A 22,702-nucleotide genomic window follows, 5' to 3' on the forward strand; every position below is an offset into this window, starting at 1 on the left:
GAATCCGAATTTCCCCTCTAACTAGTGCTTGTATGCTTCATTGCGTCGTTAATAAAGTTTTCAATCAAGCAATCAAACAATGCTGTTTGTTTAGACATTCACAAGACTCGCATAACGTTACATAATGTTAGCTAGCAAGCCAGCTAGTCGACAATATCTACTTCCTCCATGATTGCGACGCTACTAGAGAATTCGAAGGTGCCCGCGAGGTGATGACGTTGTTGTCACGTTTAGCTTTTAATGTGATTTGATTGGCCAGGGGGGAGGGGGGGGGGGGGAGAGAAGCCAAATTAGAAAAAATTCCCCATAACCTAGAACCAAGCTGGGCCGTGTTAAAGGAACACTCTAACATCTACCCTGGAGTTAGACAAGAAGATACATACATTTTTCTTCTCTGTGCATGCAGTAGGAGTAGGAAGATGTTGGGAACTAGGCTAATGGAGGAACCTACTTCCAGTTGTGGTGGCAGAATGCCATATATGTATACCATGTATATGTATGTATATAGTAATGATGATTACAGAAATATATCAAAGGGAGGAGTTAAAGGGGAGGTACTGATACCGAGGCAGAGGAGTCTGAGAACATCAACTGACGAATTGTGGACAAGGGCTAGTGAGAATGGTTGGTATACCTGGGCATTATATACAGTGAAGAGGATGACGTCTGACGAATGTATCATGTGTGCAGAATCACCATTAGCTCTACCTATAGTAATTCCAGAGCCATATACATTTGAAGAATGTGCCAAAACACAACAGAGAGAGTGTAGAGAAGGTAGATTTACTCCCACAGATGATATATCACCGTTGTTTGAACTTCCAATGTGTGGAGTTCAGTGTAGACTGCTATATGGTTAAAAAAGAATACATGAGCACTTAGCAGCCCCAAATCTTTTTCTATTTCAACATCCTGACATTCAAGTACATTTTAAGGAAGCCTGTAAGGAACCAACAACAGATTATAGAGTAGATGAACTAGCAGAGTATGAATGTTTTGCTAGTGGAGGACATGCGACAGATGACAAAAGAGTTGTGGTAGGTAACACGACAGTAACTGTAAGACCACATGGGTAGTGTCATGGTTTCCAGAGTCAGGGATGAGGAGTTTGTTCATAAGAAAACCTATTTGGTTTGAGAATCCAGAACCACTGGATCAAACGTGTGCAACTATAAAAATGACCAATCCACTTTTGTATCTGTTAAGTGAGCAGACATTTGCGGTTGCAGATAGTTATTGGATGTGTGGGAACAATATTCTGCGAAATGAACTTCCACCATGATGGGTAGGCATGTGTGCCCTGGTAAGACTCAAAATGTATGTAGTCTTATTATATGAAGGAGTGAGTGAGATGATTCAAGTGGAGGAGGCTTTAAAAAAGCTTGATAGAACAAGGAGAGGCCTGTGGTCTTCTGGAGTACCAGATAGGGTTGTGTTGAATGAAATTAATCAGCCCACTGGCGTTCCAAATGAGTTCAGGGCCCAAAATGTAGTAGCAGCGGGGTTAGCCTCCATCTTGCCATGGATAACAATTAACACAAACGTCTATTGGATTAATTACCTGTATCTAAATCAACAAAAATACATGAATTATACACATGCTGCATTCACGGCCATAGGCCAACAATTACACACTGCAGGTATAATGACTTAGCAGAATAGACAGGTGTTGAATTGGTTGATGGCGGCCCAGGGCGGAGTTTGTAGCATGTTCGATAAATTCTGTTGTACTTATATTCCAAACAATACCGCGGCCGATGGAAGTTTTGCTGTTGTTATGGAAACATTTGCAAAATTGAAAACTGAGCTCAAAGTGAACGCTGGCAGTGAGGGTCTTTCATGGGATTGGCTAGAGCTAAATTTAGTGAAATGGGGTGCCATTTTAGGCAAGATAGCAGTATCTGTGGTAGTGGTACTAATTGTAATTTTCTTGTTGGCATGTTGCATTGGACCCTGTGTGACGAGATGGTGTCGAAGAACAATGGACAGACGAATGGACACGGAAATTGGCATACAAGGAGCAATGATGATGAATGGACAAGGTGTACAGCCATCAGCCCCATATCTGGATCCAGGATACTACGAAGGACTGATGCAGGAAGAACGAGAAGGGAACAGATGGGAAACAGGTTGAACACTAATGTGGGACAATGTTACTGTTGAATAAAAATAGGAAATGGGGAGATGATGTGTAAGGAAAAGGGACGCAAGGGGTCCTGAACAATCACAGTTGTGTGCACTATTACTTAGCAATATTATCAAGATGTTTTCAACTTATAAAAGAAAAAGCTTTTAGATGGTAGGTTGGTTTTTGGAAAAATACAAAAAAAGCTTCATATAGCAATCTGCAATATAACAATAATATCTGTTTTAATAGTAAGATGTTGGTGATGAATAAGTTACAAATAAGGGATGGATGTACTAGTTGTCTATGCTTTGAAAAGGTTCAATTTGTGCATGCTGATGGTTCACAAAGAACAACAATGAAACACAGCATTTCAGGTGTCACTGAGGAAGACACTGGGGCACAAGCTTTTCCTGTAACAAAATCTGCGGTATCAGGTTTTTCCTCTTGCTAATGGAGTGTTTCATTAATGAAAATGTATTGTATAACCAAGGTATATCTGAGGTACATTTTGCATGTTAGTATATGAGTACCGAGTGAAGTATTATGTTTATACTCATTCATTTAGTCATGTGAAGTATTATCACACAACAATCATTATTACATATGAATCATTAGTACACAAATATCACTAGTACATGACAAAATCACGGATAAGTAGTACTTATTCATGGCAATGCCATGAAAGGGAGGATTGTGGTCGCAGAATGCCATATATGTATACCAACATCCTATATAAAATAGATTACACACACTTATGAATACAGGTCATTACAAGACACATGGGTTTAATGAAAGTGACCATTTGTCAAGGTTCCAAATGCAATATATGTAAACATATATTACAGCTGGATAAAACCTGTGTTATTAACACAAAAGGAACTTCTGGAATTTGAAGGAATATTAAGACAAAAACATGTCTCATGTGCATACACTAATTTCTTGGACAAACCGTGTCAGAGATAGATTCACCCTTTCAGCTAAATAGAACTGTGGGACCATAAGGAGAACAGGGGATATTTCCATTTATCCAGTATTGCCTTGTCCACCCCCAACACCAGATTGGGAAAGATTGGATTCTGTGACCCCAGCCAAGTGGCCTGAAATGAACTCACAGACTCCAGTGTGAACCGAACTGGTGGGAAACAGTGGACGTGGTAGAAAAGACAGCCAGAATAATACGCAGTTAAGGAAATATTTGGCAATAACAAGAACTATTAGTACACACCTACACACACCCACAAGAGCTCGACCAATAAGACCTAGATTGCACCAAAGCTCGACCAATAAGACCTAGATTGCACCAGATCTCAACCAATGGGGAAGTGACCCACCTAGATTGTAACATGCCAAAAGGATGAAAAAGTATAAATATAACAAGAGTGAGATGACATGTCAGGATCTGGTTGAACTTCATTGTTAACTCACTGAATAAACAGTTTCCTCAAACTGCTGAGATTCGATCTGAACACGACTGCTTGGTGTCTTCCTTCATTCCTGATTTATTCTATATTGTGAGAAGTCAGAGAACTCCACTACACAGTGACTGACGCTAAGCTAGGCTAACAGTGCGCGTCTTCCTACTCCTACTGCATGCACAGAGAAGAAAAAGGTATGTATCTTAACACTCCAACATTTTGGGAACCCTGGAGTTAGACAAGAAGATGCATACCTTTTTCTTCTCTGTGCATGCAGTAGGAGTAGGAAGACGTTGGGAACTAGGCTAATGGAGGAACCTACTTCCAGTGACTGACGCTAAGCTAGGCTAACGGTGCGCGTCTTCCTACTCCTACTGCATGCACAGAGAAGAAAAAAGGTATGTATCTTCATGTCTAACTCCAGGGTAGATGGCAAATAAGCTAATTTCCCAAAATGTTTCCTTTAAGGCTTAGGGGCTAAGCCCAACCCAGCTTGAATCTTATTGGCTAATAATTAAGCAATAGGACGAATAAACAAAAAAAACAACGGCCTAGTGTCCAAAAAGCCTCCAAATGTCAATCAAAATAATGGTACCAGGCTGGCAGACTGTCAGTCAGTCAGTATGGGCTGCCTCAGTCAGTGACAGTGTTAGAGAGAGTGGGCGCAGTTTCGCTCGTTCGGTTAATTTCTCCAGGAGGAAGAAAAATATTATAACACAGAGATGAAAAAGAATGATTTTTTTTATTATTGTAAACTATAAAAAAATAAAAATAAAAATTTAATTTTACATTTTAAATTTAAATTCTTTTTTACTGTTACTGTATATCTTTGGGGAAGCTTGGCTTCCCTTGGCTTCCATGAATATTCGCCACTGCTTCAGGATCCATGATTCACAGCCATAGAGGAGTACAGACTCCATGGTTGCTTGGAAGAAGCAAATTTTGATATGTCAGGGGAGACTGGATTTCCACACGCTATTCATGCCAGTCAGGGCCCTCCATGCCAGTGCCTTCCTCACCTTAAGGTCCAGCTTTGTGGAGTTGACCCAGACAGGAACCCAGGTATTTGAAGTCGCTGACCTCTGCCAGAGCATTGCCTCCTGCTATGCTGAGAGGTGGATGGTCCAGGGGGATGTTATAAGTAATGACCACAGTCTTCTTTGCATTCAACCTGAGGCCAACCCTGGCACATTCTGCCTCCACTCTGTTCAAGAGCTCCTGGAATTCGTTAATCTATTCTTAGTCTATTTCACTATATCGCGCGATTGGGTTATGCGGCAGATGAGCCAGACGGCACGCGCGTGTGTGTGTGTAATGCTCAGATTCCTCATTGAGTCATATAAATGCAATAACGTAATTGTCGTATTTATTATCATTATAATCATTTAATTCCGATGATGTCTAGAATCAACTTGAAGCAATCAACAACTATTTATCCCAAATGAAGCCTTTTATCAGCTGTGCATTGTATGTTACTATTGATTCAAGATTCAAGATTGTTCATTGTCATGTGCACAGTTAAACAGACAGTTTGCCTTACAATGAAAATCTTACTTTGCTAGTCCGCCCTTCACACAAAATCACACAATACTTAACTAAATACTTAACTAAATAAAGAACAATTTAAGTGCAATTTACTATTACATTTGCACTCTGGTTAGATGTTGTATTGTACTTGTGCTGTATGATGACAATACATTTTAATCTAATCGAATTGTGATCAGTTGCAAATTGCACTACCTAATACAAGGATCAACACAGCAGAGATGCAATGCAGACCCTCTCACCTCCTTATAATGACGGGTGTGTCTGTATCCAAATGAGGATACACGTGAGCGCGCCTGGAGATGTGAATGAGTGACTTCAGTTCATTCAGCGGAGCAACGGTTTTGCCCATTTACGAAGACCGTTTCACATCCGGAGGAGGATTTCCATAAATCTGTTGGTGCGTAATTTTTACCAAGATATTTACCAAGGCACTTACGAACACGTTCGAGAATGAGGACCATTGACAATAAACTGAACGGGTCAAAACACGCTGAGGCACTCTACAAGAAAGGCCAGAGCCGACTCTACTTTCTCAGAAGGCTGAGATCCTTCAACACCTGTATAAGGATGTTGAGGATTGTCTACGAGTCGGTGGTGGTGGGCGCCTTCTTGTACGCAGTGACCGGCTGGGGCAGCGGACTGAGAATGGGGGATTCAAACTGCCTGGATAAGCTGGTCAGGAAGACCAGTAATGGGGGTGGAGCTAGACTCTCTGGCGGTGGTGTCAGAGAGGAGGAGCCTCACTAAGCTCCATGCCATAGACCACCGCAACACTTCTGGGATTCTGAAATCATGGAGGAGATAGCGGGGGGAGCAAATTAATGAATGTGGATGAGAGCCTTGATGTAAGTGGTTGCAGCTACGGCTGTGGGGGTGCTAGAGACATGATCAAATAGTCTCCTGAACACGGCGCAACCTATTCCAAATCGATCAGAACTAAATCGGCCGAGCTAAAGTCCCTTTTTTAGCACCTACTCCCCATACGCATGCGCAGATTGCCAATGAAGTCTGAACCGCGCGCGAATGAATGTTGAATGTTCCATCAGAGGGGGGGAGCTTGTGGTGGTAGTGTGAGCGGCTATAGACCACTGCACTTAAATATAAACATTAGTCTACCTGGAGACTCAATGAGGTAGTTGTAGATGTCGTCATAAGACGCGTCTGGCCATTGAGCGGGATAATCTTTCCATTATCCTGTTTGGCTGAAAGGACACTGGCCATCGAAGCAGGCACAAGCTCCCCCCCCCCCTCTGATGGAACATTCAACATTCATTCGTGCGTGGTTCAGACTCCGTTGGCAATCTGCGCATGCGTATGGGGAGTAGTAAGATCTGCAACTTGTTCCTGTTTGCGGACGACTCAGCCCTGCTGGTCTCTGACAAGAACAAGTTACAGGTTGAAAAAACCCTCAGCTCGGAACTAGGCAAAATCTGCATATGGCTCGCCGACAACAAACTATCATTACACATGGGCAAAACAGAGTCCATTCTCTTCGGTTCAGATAACAAACTCAGCAAGACCGACGGCTTCTCAGTTACAGTGGGTGACAATATTGTCACAAGGAAAGATGAAATTACCTACCTGGGTTTCATCCTAGAGGCTAATCTTTCCTGTGACAAAATGGCATCCAATGTAATAAAAAAAAGTCAACCAACGAACTCGATTCTTGTACCGGATCTCCTCTCTGGTAAACAAGAATACCCTGAAGACTCTGGCAGGAGCACTCATTCAAGGGTACTACGACTATGCTTGCACCTCATGGTACCAAAGCACCTCAAAGGCACTAAAAAACAAATTACAAACATCTCAAAACAAACTAGTCAGACTACTGCTTGACCTGACTCCTAGAACCCACCTCACCCCTGCCCACTTTGACAACCTAGGATGGCTTAGAGTAGACGACAGAGTACAGCAACTTGCAATGGGCCTGGTCTACCAGATACACTACACGACCAAGGTACCCATGTACATGTCAAAATACTTCCCAAAGACTTGGCTGATAGAAGGAGCACGTTCAGTGTTAGACTAAGACTCCCAAGATGCAACACTGAATGGCACAGGAAGTCCTTCATTCCAACAGCCATCTGCACTATATAATGCATCACTGTGCCTCACTGCCTCAGTCAGCACAGAGTGACAGCACAAACTCTGGCATACTGTATCTTCCTGGATGCTTTACTTTTTACATAGACACATTTTTACATATTTTACTGTATATTACTGTATATTTTTATATGAGAATTTATTTTATTTAAGTTTTTTATTTTTTTTATCTACTTTTTCTCCCCATTTTCAGTTTTTCTCCCATCCCAATTTTGTATTATCCAATTCTACCCTCCCCTGTCTCGAACGTTGTTAGACCATGCCTCCCACTGGTCGGCTGCAATGTGGACGGAGCCTTGCATCACGTGTCCCCTCCATCGCATCTTTTCACCTGCACAGCGCGATCTCTCAGTGGCGAGGAGTTACGCGTGAGAGGCTCACGCTGCCCTCGATACTTCCTGATTCTGCTGTACAGGCGCACCAACCGACCTGTAGGAGTCGCTGTCCACAACGTCCGATCCCCACCCACCGGCTTTCCCACCCCCTAATACTGCCAATTGTATTAGTATGAACGACCAGCCAAGCCGGAAGCAACGCAGAGAGCTGGGCTTGAACCCAGCATCTCCTGCGTTAGTGGCGAGCGCCTTGCCCACTGCGCCACTTAGCCGCCCATATATGAGAATTTATATACATATTTAGAATGTATATCCCGGACTGTATTTTTTATTCCTTATGCTTATTTGTAATTTGTGATTTTAGATTTTCGACTACCTAAATATTTACTGTAGTGCTGAATTTCCCTCGGGATCAATAAAGTACTTCTATTCTAAATCTATTCTATTTAGTTTATTCAGCAATGCAGCATGATATATATATATTCACATAGATAAATAAATACATAATAATTCATTATCTTTTAAATATAAATTATAATTTATTTATTTATTACAGTGTGTACCTGTACGATGGACTGCAGCTCCTGAAGTTTGATCTTGATCATCTCGTTCTCTCGTTCCAGCTCAATGATCTGCTCCCTCTTCGGTCTGTTCTCTATGTCGTTCTTCAGCTTCATGCTCTGCTTGCGCTCCATCTTACACTCCTCCTCCACCTTGTTCAGATGGTGCTTCAACTGGTCAGTCTATAGAGAATTCAACATTAAGACACACAAAGAGGGATTATGGAAAAACATTTATTAGATGGAGAGTCTGAGTGTGTACATGTAGGTGTGTTCAGGTACATACGCTTTCAATCAAGGATACTAGAAAATAAGGATTGAATGAATGAATGAAAACTTTATTTAACAGATTGCAGAATGGGTACAATACAGTACGGCTCAATACATACAATTGTTAAGGGGATGCAGACCTGAGAAAGACGTTTGTCTTGTTTCCATCAGGGTCAGGTTACGTGAAGGGTCATCATGTCAGAATACCAGTGTTCTATGCTCTGCTTGGTGCCAGACTTTGGTGTCAGTTCTATTGAAGCCTATGGGAGATGTAAATAATAATAAAAAATATAAAAGCTATTGGAGGAAATATACACCAACCAATATATCAAACATTGGCTAGTTAAAAATGCAACAAATTGCTGATGATTCTGACATCCGAGATAATAACCTGTTTAAATTCAACTCAATTTCACCCAAACTGAAAGTTACATTTCGGTACTTGCTCCCGTTCTGCTCTGCTATGGGAAGTATCCCTAGGTATACCACGTTACTTGAAAGATTCCGCTACATGCACTTGCACTTGCCCGGCCACTCCCCTGTCCGCCTATATATATATATGTTGTGAAGGATCAGATTAAACCGAATATATATATTTATTTATGGATATATATTTAATAGTATTTGTATATCGTTTGATATCCCTTGTATATTCCTTGTACATATACACTGAATATCCCTTTATTCTACTACAGCCCATAATAGTTCATTCTCTTATTGGACAAAAGGACCAGGCGCCAGGGACAAGCCCCTGGCGTTCAAGTTCAAAGGTACCGACGAGACATGCCTTTACTAGCCTCAGCTCCGCGCAGGAATACGGCTACCGAAAGCAGAGCGGCACTACTTGTCCACTGTGCATATAAATATGGCGCAAGAAATGTAGAATTCCTCTTAGTCCTTACCCTTCTACCCAACTAAGTAACAAGACGTGAAGCCTCACCCCACGATACCGCGTGCGGTGTAGTACGGCCTGTTTGGCCTTAGAATAGCAGTGAGACCTCGTGCGAATTAATAGCTGAATTGCCAGAGTTTGGCACCGTATTTCTATTAAGTAATAATAGTCTATTATGTATGGTGCATCGTTCGGTTAGAGTTCTAAAGTGAGCAGCACCCCCATCGTTTCCTCGCGTTATCTAGAGTCTTAACCAGGCTGGGCAGACCACGCGTGGTGCTTTCATCCGAGGAGTTCTGGGCGAGGACGAGTGGACCTGCACATTGGATTACCTACCCCGACGACTGCTGAGCCCTATACGGCATGGAATATCTATTTGCTTTGGTGCTTTGATTTGTGGAGCGGATAATCGCCAACACCGGTGAGTGTTGGATTTACCCCGAGAGGAGCCAAGGTGAGACGGCGCTCAGACCAGACTGAGGTCGCCTCGCTTCTTTTTCGTTGTGGACCGACAGCGACAGCTACAGCTATCGTCTACAAGAGAGCCCAAGTGTATTCATCTGTGGATCAAGGTTCCCCGGGCACTGTTTTCTGTACCTGAATTCTCCCTGGAAATCGTTGACCAGACGGGATACAGCCGACGGCTCTCCTACCCCCCCTACTGGCTTACAACCGGCGGGACCCCTTCATTATATTATCCAGCTATAATCATTACGTGACCATCGCTATAATCCCCTAAGAGCCAGGTTGTATACTTGCTTCCTGTGTAACCAGAGATTGGACATTCGGTGTTGATTTGCATACGAGTACTCATTTGCCTTACAAGAGCATTCAATTCAAATCATAAATGTAATACGTAATTATTATATGTACCTTTTGCTATATATTAAATATTTGACTATTACCTTTGTGTGGACCTGATTTCATATGTGGGAAAGTGTTCATTATACTTAGATATCGTGTACTGTATGGCCAGTAATTAAAGTACATAAAGCGGTAGTGGTTTAATGATACCATACTTATCAATACAGTCAGGGAATTGTACCCCTCAGTTACAATATATATATATATATGCAAGGGGTGTGACCGTACATCCGCCTTCCCGTTTATTTCACTTCAGGAAGTGTTTTTGCTACAGGCACACGTCAGCAAGTGTTGTTTAGAGTATTAGATTCGTTTTTTGTGTTGCTATTTTTTGTCAAAACCACCGGGACCTGGGAAACGCTTTACTGGGCCCCACCAGCGGTTCACCGTCGCAACCTCCTCCATGCGCTGCGGGGGCTCCCTAAACCCACGCTCGTAGCGAGAGGGTGAGCCCCAGCGGCATGCAGAACTGGGTGCGCGCCGCCCAGTTGCGGCGCAAGCTCCCCGCCTCTGCTCGCTCCCGCCATTCGGTGGTGAGCGGCTGTGGCGGGTGGTCTGACAAGCTCTTCGCAGCGTCAGGGCAGCCCCCGCCTACCAAGTGGGTTCGGCCCCCCCGACCGCAAGAGATGCGAGCACGGCGGAGGAGAGCAGCAGAGGGAACTGCTTGCTCTCTTCCCCGAGCTCATGGCGGCAGCAGCGCGCACCAATGGCATTCCGTTGCCAACGCCCCTGCCGACGCCTGTCCCCGAGGATGGCGTGCCGTGGCTGGACCATCACATCCCGGAATGTTGCATGGAGGGGGCGGGGGTTTTCATCTTTGATGCAAGTCAGGGTTCGGTCAGAGCCCCGACCCCGAATGGCGAGAGGCCTGAGACGTGAGACATAAACTCGGAGAGAGAGACAGCAGTTGGAACGTGCGATGCACACCGGCAGCAGGTAAGGGGGATAGGCCTGGAAGGCTGTATTCCCCCCTTTTTCCTTTATCTCTCTCTCCCTCTGTTGTTTCCTCTCTTACACCTAAACCCCCATACCCCCCCCCCCCCAAAGAAAACAACTACGTTTCCTTCAATGAAGAGACCCTCTTGGGGTTTGTTATTGGAGCAATGTGTAAACTTTTCACTGAATGTGTTGTGTATACCTTGAACGTAGAGTGTGAGGGTAACGAAAGAGATGGGCTCTGTTCCCCCTCTGCCTCTCTCTCCTGCTTTACAGTTAACCCCCTATTCTCCCCCCCCCCTCAAAATACTGCGTTTCAAATAAAAAGTACCTCTGAAAGAGCGGCGATTTTTTTTTGTAACGAGCGTGTGATTATTCACTGTGTATTTTGGGTATGACTCGTACGCAATAAGCAATGAGGGCCCACTGTCCTTTCTGTTTGAAACAGCTAAGATTGGCGGGCGGCGTTTCTTGTGTGTGAGGAGAGTCGGGATTCATGTTTGAACATGTTTTTTAAACAAACGTAGACCCTGAATTTGCGATTGGTGTTCCTATTATGTGGTTAGCTTTGCAAAGCAATGTACATCAGCACATGACCAAGGGCGCTGCCCCTCTCTTTCACCCCGTCTGTGTGTTGCTTTAGGTGATAAGGTGGAAACATGGTGGGCGACAAGTGTCTCGCTTATGAAACAGAGCCGTGGGCTTCGGGTGGACACGTCTTTTAAACAGACGTAGCCTGGCCCCACAGTTTGGTGGTTAGCTGTTGTGTTTGGTTGTTCGAAACAATGAAGCGAGCACACGCTTATAGGTGTCTTTCATTTGTAACACAGTGCACGGCTGGTAGCGCCGCTCCGTGTTTCACCTCATACATGTTTCGTGTTTACGTGAGGTTGGTTGGGGGATAAACCCTCCCCTGGGTATGTTATATCCTTGGTAAAACGGATGGGGAGGACATAGCTCAAAAACGAGCTTGGGTATCCTTCGTGTGCATTAGCGGCATCACGCTAGTATGTAGGATACCGCCCCGTCAGCTCCCTCGACGTCAGGGCAATTATTTGCATATCCTGCTCGTTGCGGGGAGAGGGCGGGAGGGGTTCCCCATGCCCACACCAGACTTAGAGGGTCGGGCGGGGGTTCCCGGCCATTGTGAGACGTCACAGGTACCCAGGTAGTTTTTTGGTTGAAACAAACATGCAGCGATGTCACTCAAATATGTTTAAATGTGCGCCTGAAACGGGATATAACGAGGGTTATTCTGTAACCCTAGTTATATGTGTTCACGTCAAGTGGGCAATTGTCTATCTTGTGAAATGAAGCCGTGGGGCGTATGTTTTTTCCCTTTGTAGGCATCGCAGGGCTAGCACTGCTTGTGTCAATTATGTCAGATCCCTCCTCTGAGACGTTATGACATTTGTCATTTATGTCAAAATCCTCCTCTGAACCCGACCCCGCGAGATGCAAAGCTTGCTGGCGGAGTCAGGGTTTGTGACAGGGTCAGCTCGCTGGCGGAGTCAGGATTCGAAACCCCGACCCCACGAGATTGCGACCCCACGGGATTTTGGCATTATGAGGAGAGAGCCTCCTCAGAGTGTGTTAAATAATAATAATAATAACTTTATTTGTATAGCACTTTTCATACCGAGGTTGCAGTTCAAAGTGCTTCACAACAGTAAAAAATACAGGCATAAGCGGGCATAAAAAGATAGACAGGTAGCAAGGTATGGCAAATCACAGTGTTTCACATTAGGATCTAGCATCCCAATAGGCTCTCCGCTTACAGTTTTCAGTAACACAAATAGTCAAAATAGTTTAAAATGATTCAGTTTAAAAATATAATTATAAAATAGAACGGACATAAAAAATACAGGCATGAGCGAGCATAGCAAGGTATGGCAAATCACAGTGTTTCACATTAGGATCTAGCATCCTAATAGGCTCTCTATTCAGTAATACAAATAATCACAGTGTTTCACATTTGGATCTAGCAAATAATAAAAATAGTTTAAAATGATTCAGTTTAAAAATAGTCATCAGTAAGAAGTAAAAAGTGCAATAACCGACACATGAATTTGATAGGCAGTGTATAAGAGTAGGCAGGGTAAGAATAGTGCAGGTAAATACAAGTTGTGTCAGGATATCCCTGATGTTTCCTCTTGCCACTAGGTGGTAGCAGATATCTATCAGTGAAATGCCTGAGCAAAGAGATAGGTTTTAAGCTGTCTTTTAAAGATGTCTAGCGAGTTGGCTTCCCTGATGTTTTGGGGTAGTTTGTTCCATAGTTTTGGGGCATAGTTGATAAAGGCTGCATTACCGATCCTCTTTTGACTGCTTCTGGGAGCCTCTAGTAGTCCAGCAGCTGATGATCGCAGTGTTCTTGCTGGTGTGTAATTTATTAGAGTGTTGGCGATGTAGCTAGGTCCCTGTCCATTTAGAGCTTTGTATGTAAGGAGAAGGACCTTAAAGTCAATTCTAAATGTTACAGGAAGCCAGTGTAAAGCAGCTAAGACTGGACTAATGTGCTCTCTCCTTTTGGTTCTAGTTAGCAGTCGGGCTGCAGAGTTTTGGATTAGCTGAAGCCTCTCTGTGGTTTTCTTAGGGAGACCTGTGAAAAGTGCATTACAGTAGTCTAACCGGCTAGATATGAATGCATGAATTAGCTTCTCAGCATCGTTCTGATTAATAAATGGTCGTACTTTTGCTATATTTCTGAGATGGAAGAACGATGTTTTCGTCACTTTGCTAATATGAGAATTGAAGTTCAGTTCTGAATCTATGATAACCCCAAGACTAGTGACCTCAGATTTGATCCAAGGGGTTAGTCCCCCCAGGTTCTTTATTAATGTTTCTTTTTTAGTTTTGGAGCCGATAATTAGAATTTCAGTTTTGTTCTCGTTTAGTTTCAGGAAGTTCTTACTCATCCATTTATTTATTGCCAGTAAGCAGTCTGTAATGGAGCTAATCGCTGTATCATTTGGTTCAGCAGATATGTACAGTTGTGTATCATCCGCATAGCTATGGAAATCTACATTATGTTCTCTGATGATATCACCCAGCGGTAACATGTAAAGGGAAAAGAGTAAAGGACCTAAGCAACTCCCTTGTGCAACTCCATAGTTGTTGTCGTATATATCAGACATGTGATCTCCTAGTTTAACATAGAATTTTCTCCCTCTGATGTATGTTTTAAACCAACCCAGCACATGTTTTGAGAAACCGACATGGTTTTCAAGACGATCGATTAGAATATCGTGATCGATTGTATCAAATGCTGCACTGAGATCTAACAGGATAAGGATGGAGATCTTATTCTCGTCAGAGTTTAGTCTGAGGTCACTGATTATTTTGGTGAGGGCAGTTTCAGTGCTATGATATTTTCTGAATCCTGACTGAAATTCTTCTAAGATGTTGTTTTCTTCAAGAAAGGAATTTATTTGAACTGAAACTATCTTTTCAAGTACTTTACTAATGAATGGTAGGTTGGATATTGGACGATAATTTGCCATTTCATTACTATCCAAGTTAGGTTTTTTTAGTAATGGCTTTACAACTGCTGTTTTAAAGGCATCTGGGAAAATACCAGTCCTAAGGGAAGTGTTTATGATATCTAGCACAGGGCTTGAAACACTATTAAACACCCGTTTGAAGAAAGCTGTAGGTATAGGGTCAATGTCTGAGGTGGAGGAGTTACATTCTGAGACAGTTTTGCAGAGTACATCTAATGTGATGCATGTGAAACTTGCTAACTAACTCATGGTTACATTGCGCGGTTTGCCGCAATCAGCTTTATTTCCATCATGAGTAATGCTGGCCCTGATCAAGGTTATTTTGTTGTTAAAGAATAGTGCAAGTTCTTCACACTTAACCGTTGATGACTGAGGAGGTGTAGGGGCAGTGTTGAGTAGTACATTAATAGTGGAAAAAAGGATTCTGGAGTTTCCAGCATTTTCTGTAATGATTTTAGAGAAGTAATCTTTCCTTGCTAAGCGGATGGTTTTATTATAAGCAGTTAAAGCATCTTTGTATATATCACAGCATATGGTGGTTTTTGTTTTTCTCCATTTTCGCTCCGCTGCACGACATTTCCTTTTTTCTTTGTTGACCGTATTATAGTTCAACCAGGGCGAGGCTCTAGTTTTCTTCTTTTTTGTTTTTAATGGGGCGACAGAATTTAATATAGATGACATTGCATCATTGAGATTTTCTACCATTTCATTTAGAGAGCTCAGAGCTGTCATGATTGTGTGGTTCATGTAGTCTGATAAGATCAATGAACTTTGATTCAGCATTGTCGTTTAGGAGCCTCTTTTTAACTATGATTTATTTTTTTGTTTTAGTAAGGGTTATTTGAGTATCAAAAAATATACAGTGATGGTCGGAGAGAGGTAATTCAGTTATTGAGATATTTGTTATGCTTAGCCCAGTTGTTGTTATAACTAAGTCTAGTGTATTCCCAAGCCTGTGAGTTGCATTTGTTATATGCTGTATTAGGTCAAAGCTATCCAGTAGATTTTTTTGTTCTATAGTTTTGGAGTCTGTTTTCTTATAATTAAAATGGATGTTCAAGCGGTTAGGTGGCGTAGCGGAGATTGCGTTCGTCACCAACCCCGGAGCTGTGAGCTGGATTCGCCTGTTCGAATCCAGCTCACAGCTCCGGGGTTGTCACCAGCTTGGCTGGCCGTTCACACTAATACAATTGGCAGTATTAGAGGGTGGGAGAAGCTGGCGGGGTGGGTCCGGGTCGTTGTAAACAGTGACTCCTACAGTTCGGTCGGGGCGCTTGCTAAACGCGGATAGGACCTGAGTGGGATAGTGTGATCCTTCCACACGCTACGCCCTCTCAGGGAGGATCCGCGCTGCCAGGTGAAAAGAAGCGGTTGATTGGCTGGACGTGTGTCGGAGGAAGCACGTGATAGCCTCCACTCTCCCAGATGATCTGACTGTGGGGGGTAAGTGCGCAGCGACCAGGAAGGGGATTGGGAATTGGCATACGACTAACATTGGGATGGGAGAAAATCGGAGGAAAATGGAGGGGGAAAAAAGATATAAAAAAAAAATAAAAAAATTGATGTTCAAGTCTCCATTTAGGATCACCTTATCATATCCGGTAACACATAGTGAGATCAGTTCAGAGAGCTCCTGTATAAATATTGGTGAGTGTCTAGGCGGGCGGTATATTGTGACAATAATAGTTGATTCTGTTTTGAGTTCAATGGCAAGATATTCCATTGACATGAACTCACCTAGTTCTGTGATTCTAAACAAGAGTTTTGAGGAGAAGATTGCTGCAACTCATCCGCCCCTTTTATTTTTTCTGGGTATTTGAAAAAAGTTATAGTCTGGTGGACAAGCTTCTATCATTATTGATGTAGCTGTGTCATTATTTAGCCATGTCTCTACTAGGCAGATGCAATCTAAGTTATTTTCTTTAATCAGATCATTTACTAAGAATGTTTTATTATTCAGTGATCTGACATTTAGGAAAGCTAATTTTATTTGTTGGACTTCTTTAGAGGAGGTCTGCTTTAGCTTGACCTTGATGGCCCTGAGGTTAATAGCAGGTAAACGCATTGATGGCGTATATTTTTCACCATGCCATTGGCTGGTTATGATTACCGGTATGTTTTGAGAGATGGCATGGCAATTGTGCTATACTGCACCGTACTGACTGTACTGTGCTTTCGGGGACATTTGATCAGACGAGATGGCCTTGTGTGATATGGGGGGGGGGGGACGCCTTGTGCTGCTGCTGCACCTCGTGGTGAGATTGTGTCCTTCGTGATTATCTCTCGTGCTGGTATGAGTTTAATATTCTTGGAGGCCATTAAGGCATGACGCATGTTTGCTGCTAGGAGCTTTGAACCTAAGCGATTTGGGAAGAAGCCATTTCTTTGAAAACGTTCTGGGTTATTCCAGAAAACATTGAAGTTGTCAATGAATTTCAGGCCGTGTACAAGACATGCAGACCCTAACCATGAATTAAAATTTAGGAGTCGACTGAAGGCTTCTTGTCCTCTGCGAAAGCATGCAATTGGTCCACTGATGGACACATCAGTGTCTATGTACACAGACTGATGTTTGTCTAGTGTGTTCATTAAACGTGTGAAATCGTCTTTCAAAGTCTCTGTGCCAGTCTTCTTTTGCAGGATGTCAAACGATCCAGAGTGAATGACAATTTGCCCGGTCTGATTAGTGTTGGAAGTATTTCGGCCAGCTCTTTCACAGATGTATTGTCTAGACAGATATTTCCTGTGTTTGCCATCTCCACATACCTTGTTGTGGAATTTCCAATCAGTATGCAGTCTATTTTCTGTGTGAGGTTAGCATTTTTCTTTCCAACAGTTTTGGGGCTGTTTGTTTTTGGGCTAGGCCTAGTCTGCAGTTTTTTTTTTTTTTTTTAACTTCATTTTTTAGCGTTTATCGCTTTTCTGGTCAAGCATGACCGACAGATGCAGGGTGAAACGGGAGGGAGAACAGGGAAAGACATTCGGCAAATGACGGCGGGTCCGGGAATCGAACTCGGAGTCAACCAGATCCGTGACGCAGCACGGTATTCCCCGACGCTTTCACGTCGAGGTACATGGTGAGCTACTGGAGCTCCCCTAGTCTGCCAGTTCTTACCACAGTCCTGTGGCCTTGGTGAAGCCTCGTTAGCCTTCTCAATAGCCGGCATGTTAACGCTGGTCCCGTACCTTCGGCGTTGGCTACCGCGACGTTCTCCTCGGCGCATGGTAGTCTCTTCGCTGTTAGCCGTTAGCTCAGTCTGGGTCGTGTTTGCTAGCCGTGTCGCTCGTGGCTCTGTTTTCCTCGTCGTCTCGTCGTTAGCGTGTGCTCCGATGTGCCGGCTGTTAGCTTCGCTAGCATTAGCGTGAGCTCCGGCATGCAAACTGTTTGCTTCGCTAGTGTTAGCGTGAGCTCCGGTATTCCTGCTATTAGCGTTGTTAGCGTGAGCTCCGTTCCGCTCGCTGTTTGCTCCGCTAGCGTCGTTAGCCACGCTTCTATGTCTCTTTGCTTTTGGTGTTGCTATGCGTGTTTCCGAGAGTAGGTTGAAACTATTTCCTGGCGGTACCGGGGGCGAGGTAATAGTCGTGTTCCTGGTTCGTTTATTTCTCCTTTTATCCTTGACGGTGGTCTTTGGTCTAGCTCCTTGCTTGTGCCAGGGACTGTCTTTTGGGTCACTTCACAACCGGGGTATCATACAACAGAGCTGTCCGTCGCTCTCTCCTAAGCATTGCTCTGGAGCGGTCCGTTGCTCTATTACTCACACGACCAAACCACTGTCGTCTTCCGTCTCGTTAAAACTCAAAATAACAAGGAAACCTCTGTATTCCTCGTCTTTCATAAATATCCTCGCCTTCAGTGGCCGGCATAGTCCTTTGTGTGTAGCTGATAAGACGGCTCGCTATTCCTCCCACGTACTCGTCCCACATACTCGTCCTTTCGATGGAGCACTGTGGTCATAAATCTAAATAGATACGAAAATTCACAGTTCTGGAGAAGTACCATAGGAACTGGAAGTTAATGTACAGATTAATTAAAGTTGAAAGGGCTGTAATAAATCATTATAGTAGCGATAGGCAGAAAAAATGCGGCAGGAGGTGATTGGCGTGGGACCGAGCCTAAACCGTCTGTGGGCCCCCTTCCCCCCATCCCCTGCCATAATGACGTGACTGGGTTCACGTTTTCTTATTGGCCCGAGAGATATGTCCGTGAGTTGAGGTCTGCGTAGCAGGTCCCGACTCACGTTGTCAATTAAGAGGTCTCTCCAGGATAAACCTGACGTCTTCCCCTCTCGTGTGAGCGGAATTTGTGACGGATGTCAGTGTCAGTGTCAGTGTCCTTGCGAGGACCGGTCTCCTCCCATTTTACCCAGACAGGGGGGAGAGACGTTGTGTTGGGGGCTCTTTCTTGTTAGAATTCGCCCGCCACCGTTCTCGGGTCTTACGAGCCTACACGCTGTTCGATATCAGCGCTTGGTCTTACAGGACCGATATCAGTGCCTGGCCTCGGGCGTGTTCTCAAGTGTTTATTTGAAACAGTCTGTAACAGCGTTTTTATGCGGTTGGCCGGGAAGGAGTTTTTATCTCTTCCGAGCGCCAGGTCACTGCCAGCTCGAGGGCTCGCGTGCATTTCCGGGGGGAAATGACGGGGCAGATCAAGGGTCGACAGAGGGGTTTCACGCCCGTTAGGTGGGCCACCGGGAGCTGTGCATTTGCGTATACAGACCGTCTTGGTGGTGCCTCCTGTGGTGTTTTTTGATCGAAACGTGTACCTACTGTATCCCCCTCTCCTTTGAAGAGGGGCGGCAGCGTGAAAGGGCACAGGACTCATCCTGGTCGCGCCGGACCGGATCAGTTCAACCCGGTATCCGCCGGGTCACAGATATATGTTCTGTTAACCGGGGGGAAAATGCCAGGGTGGGCCGGACGCCACAGGGGCTGATGTCATGAATGTTGTGTGTCATAAGTGTCACTACGAGTTGAAAATGGGGGACCCCGATGTAAACAAGACAAACGTCTTCCTCTGATCTGCATCCCCTTAACAGTTGAGTGTATTGAGCCATACAGTATTGTACCCTCTCTGGGGGGGGGGGGCGTCGGGGTGCTGTTTATTAGCAGTCAGCCCCTCTAAGAGCTCCTGTGTAGTTCCCGGTCCTCCAGGCACAGGTCAAGTCAAGTCAAGAGTTTTATTTGTCACGGCATACAAGTATACAATGAAATGCGGGTGGTCTTGCCCGCAACAATGTGCAATACAGTGGTACAACATATAATAGAATCCGATAAAAAACAACATTGTGCAATAAACAGGTAACAAGCAGGTAACATGGTGGGACATCTCGGTATCTGTACATAGTTATTTACATAGCATGTAGGACATGCTAGATCCTTTGGTAGTGCAATACACTGTTACTGTTGCTATGCTATTTTTAAAGTGACCTTTCCTTTTTGGCCATACGTGTGGGCGTGTGCGGCATGAGTGTGTGCCTGCTCATGTTAAAGTGGCTGCTAGTGTGCGAGCGTGCACAGCGTGCGTGTCGTGTGTGTGCTCATGTGTGCTTGTGTGTGGAAAGTTCAGTGCTCTGTGGCACTCAGTGTTCATTGTTCAGGGCTCTGATGGCCTGGGGGAAGAAGCTGAGCCGAAGCCTCTCTGTCCTAGTAGCTGGGGTTCGCAGGCGTCTGCCTGACCTCAGCAGCTGGAACAGACTGTTATTGGGGTGGTGGGGGTCTTTCATTATTCTGCAGGCTCTGGATTTGCACCTCTTGTTGTATAGAACCTGCAGGGGAGGTAGTGCAATACCCGTGGTACGCTCGGCTGAGCGCACCACTCTCTGTAGGGCCTTCTTGTCCTGTGCCGTGCTGTTTCCATACCAGGCAGTGATGTTTCCAGTCAAGATGATCTCTACAGCTCCGGAGTAGAAGGACTGGAGTATCTTCCCCGATACTCTGAACTTCCTTAACTGTCTCAGGTGGTAGAGGCGCTGCTTCGCCTTTTTTATGACTGTGTCTATGTGTGTTGACCATGTCAGATCCTCTGAGATGTGGACCCCCAGGTACTTGAAGCTGCTCACCCTGTCCACGGTAGCCCCGTTTATCATCAGTGGTGTGTGTGTCTCCTGCTGTCCTCTCCTATAATCCACGATCAGCTCCTTGGTTTTACCATTGTTCAGGAGCAGGCTGTTGTCCTGGCACCAGCGTTCCAGTACCTCAACCTCCTCCCGGTAGGCCTTCTCGTCGTTGTCCGAGATCAGCCCCACCACCACCGTGTCGTCTGCAAACTTCACTATGGAGTTGGAGCTGAACTTGGCCACACAATCGTGTGTGTAGAGTGAGTACAGCAGGGGGCTCAGAACACAGCCCTGGGGGGACCCGATGCTCAGGGTGATGGTGTTGGAGGTCTGACCCCCCACCCTGACCGCCTGGGGTCTTTCACTCAGAAAGTCCAGTACCCAGGCGCTCAGCGCGGAGCTCAGACCCAGCTTGATCAGCTTGTCCACCAGTCTGGTGGGGACTATGGTGTTGAACGCTGAGCTGTAGTCAATGAACAACAGTCTCACATAGCCCCCCTTCTGACGGTCCAGGTGAGAGAGGGTGCTGTGCAGTACCTGGGAAACCGCGTCGTCAGTGGACCTGTTTGTCCTGTATGCAAATTGCATAGGGTCCATATCACTGGGGAGGGAGGCACAAATGTGATCCTTGACCAGCCTCTCGAAACATTTCATGACCACAGAGGTGAGTGCCACCGGTCTGTAATCATTGAGTCATTGGGTCGAACTTTGCTCTTGTTACCTGTCGGCCTGGGTTAAGGGATCAACCTCCTCTCTTGGAGTGCTTGTCTCCCCGGTATGCCAGCTGACCCCACGGGATATAGCAGAGCAGAACGGGAGCAAGTGCCGAAATGTAACAAAGGATATCCTATAACCCTAGTTACATGAGTACTTGCAAGCGTTCTGCTCTCAACTCACTGAGGACCCCTGACTGTCTTCCTAATGAAGGTCAAGACTCGGGAAGGCGGATGTACGGTCACACCCCTCGCATATATACATGTAGGCGGACAGGGGCGTGGCCGGGCAAGTGCAAGTGCATGTAGTGGAATCTTTCAAGTAACGTGGTATACCTAGGTATACTTCCCATAGCAGAACAGAAGGGCTCGCAAGTACTCATGTAACTAGGGTTATTATAGGATAACCTTTGTTTCTACACTTGGCTCCAATGTGCGTTCACGCGCTACACAGTGATGTGATGACCCTTCCTTTTTTTATAGTTTCCTTATTTCCTTCAATTCAATCAATTAAAAATGTTAACAGAAATTGCAGTTGATACACTTCATGAACAAATACTCATTATCAATGACTAATTAGTAGATCAGACAGGACAATCCTCTGACACCAAAAATGCTTTCAATATTTCAATCACCTCCTGACTTTACTCAAGGAAAATAAAAAACGTTGTCTAGACGTTGATGCTGTTTCCTGGACAACAATGTGGAAATTCAGTGCCCACAGGACAGCGCTAGGCAATGCAGGATTCTATTTAAAGGAAAACTCCAACATTTTGGGAAATTAGCTTATTTAACATCTTCCCTGGAGTTAGACAAGCAGATACATACCTTTTTTGTCTCTCTGCATGCATTAGGCTTAGGGAACGCCCGCACCGTTAGCGTAGCTTAGCTTCATCACTAAAAGTGGGGCAGTCCTTTACCCTGAAGTTCCCTACAGTCCCCTACAGTCACGAAATACACTCCAAATACAACTCCAAAACGTTCCTGTAAACATGTTGTGACCTGTGTATTTACCACATGGAGAAATAAAAAATAATTGAATTCGACATTTACGTTTTCTAAGCAAATATACTCTGAACAATTTTTTGCCGAACCACTCCTCTCTGGGCTCAGTGACTTCACGCAACGCAGTGCTACTTTCTAACGTGACGCCAGTGTTTGTTTACATTTTCCTTTCATTCAAAGGATCCGAACCGATTGAAGTTTATAGATACCATGACTGTGGTAAGTTTTCATTTATGTTTTTAGATGGAAGGCTGTATTCCATCTGTCTAACGTTAGCGAATATTGTGAGATTGATGAATAGGACATAACATTGCTGGACTATCGACCTAGTTAGCCCCTTTCCTGACTGCGATGCACGGCTACAGGGTTTG

General features: G+C 44.6%; 1 protein-coding gene across 1 annotated transcript in view; it reads right to left on the reverse strand.

Annotated features, from left to right (window-relative positions):
• Window positions 1-22,702, reverse strand: part of card11 (caspase recruitment domain family, member 11) — a 217,199-nt gene that overhangs the window by 70,775 nt on the left and 123,722 nt on the right. The window contains exon 6 of the mRNA XM_084329390.1: window positions 8,093-8,272. Within this exon, the coding sequence (XP_084185516.1) occupies window positions 8,093-8,272 (180 nt within the window). The remainder of the gene's footprint in view (window positions 1-8,092; window positions 8,273-22,702) is intronic.

The sequence above is a fragment of the Notolepis coatsorum genome, assembly GCF_963971535.1.
Source record: "Notolepis coatsorum genome assembly, chromosome: 14".
In the NCBI taxonomy this organism is placed as follows: domain Eukaryota; kingdom Metazoa; phylum Chordata; class Actinopteri; order Aulopiformes; family Paralepididae; genus Notolepis; species Notolepis coatsorum.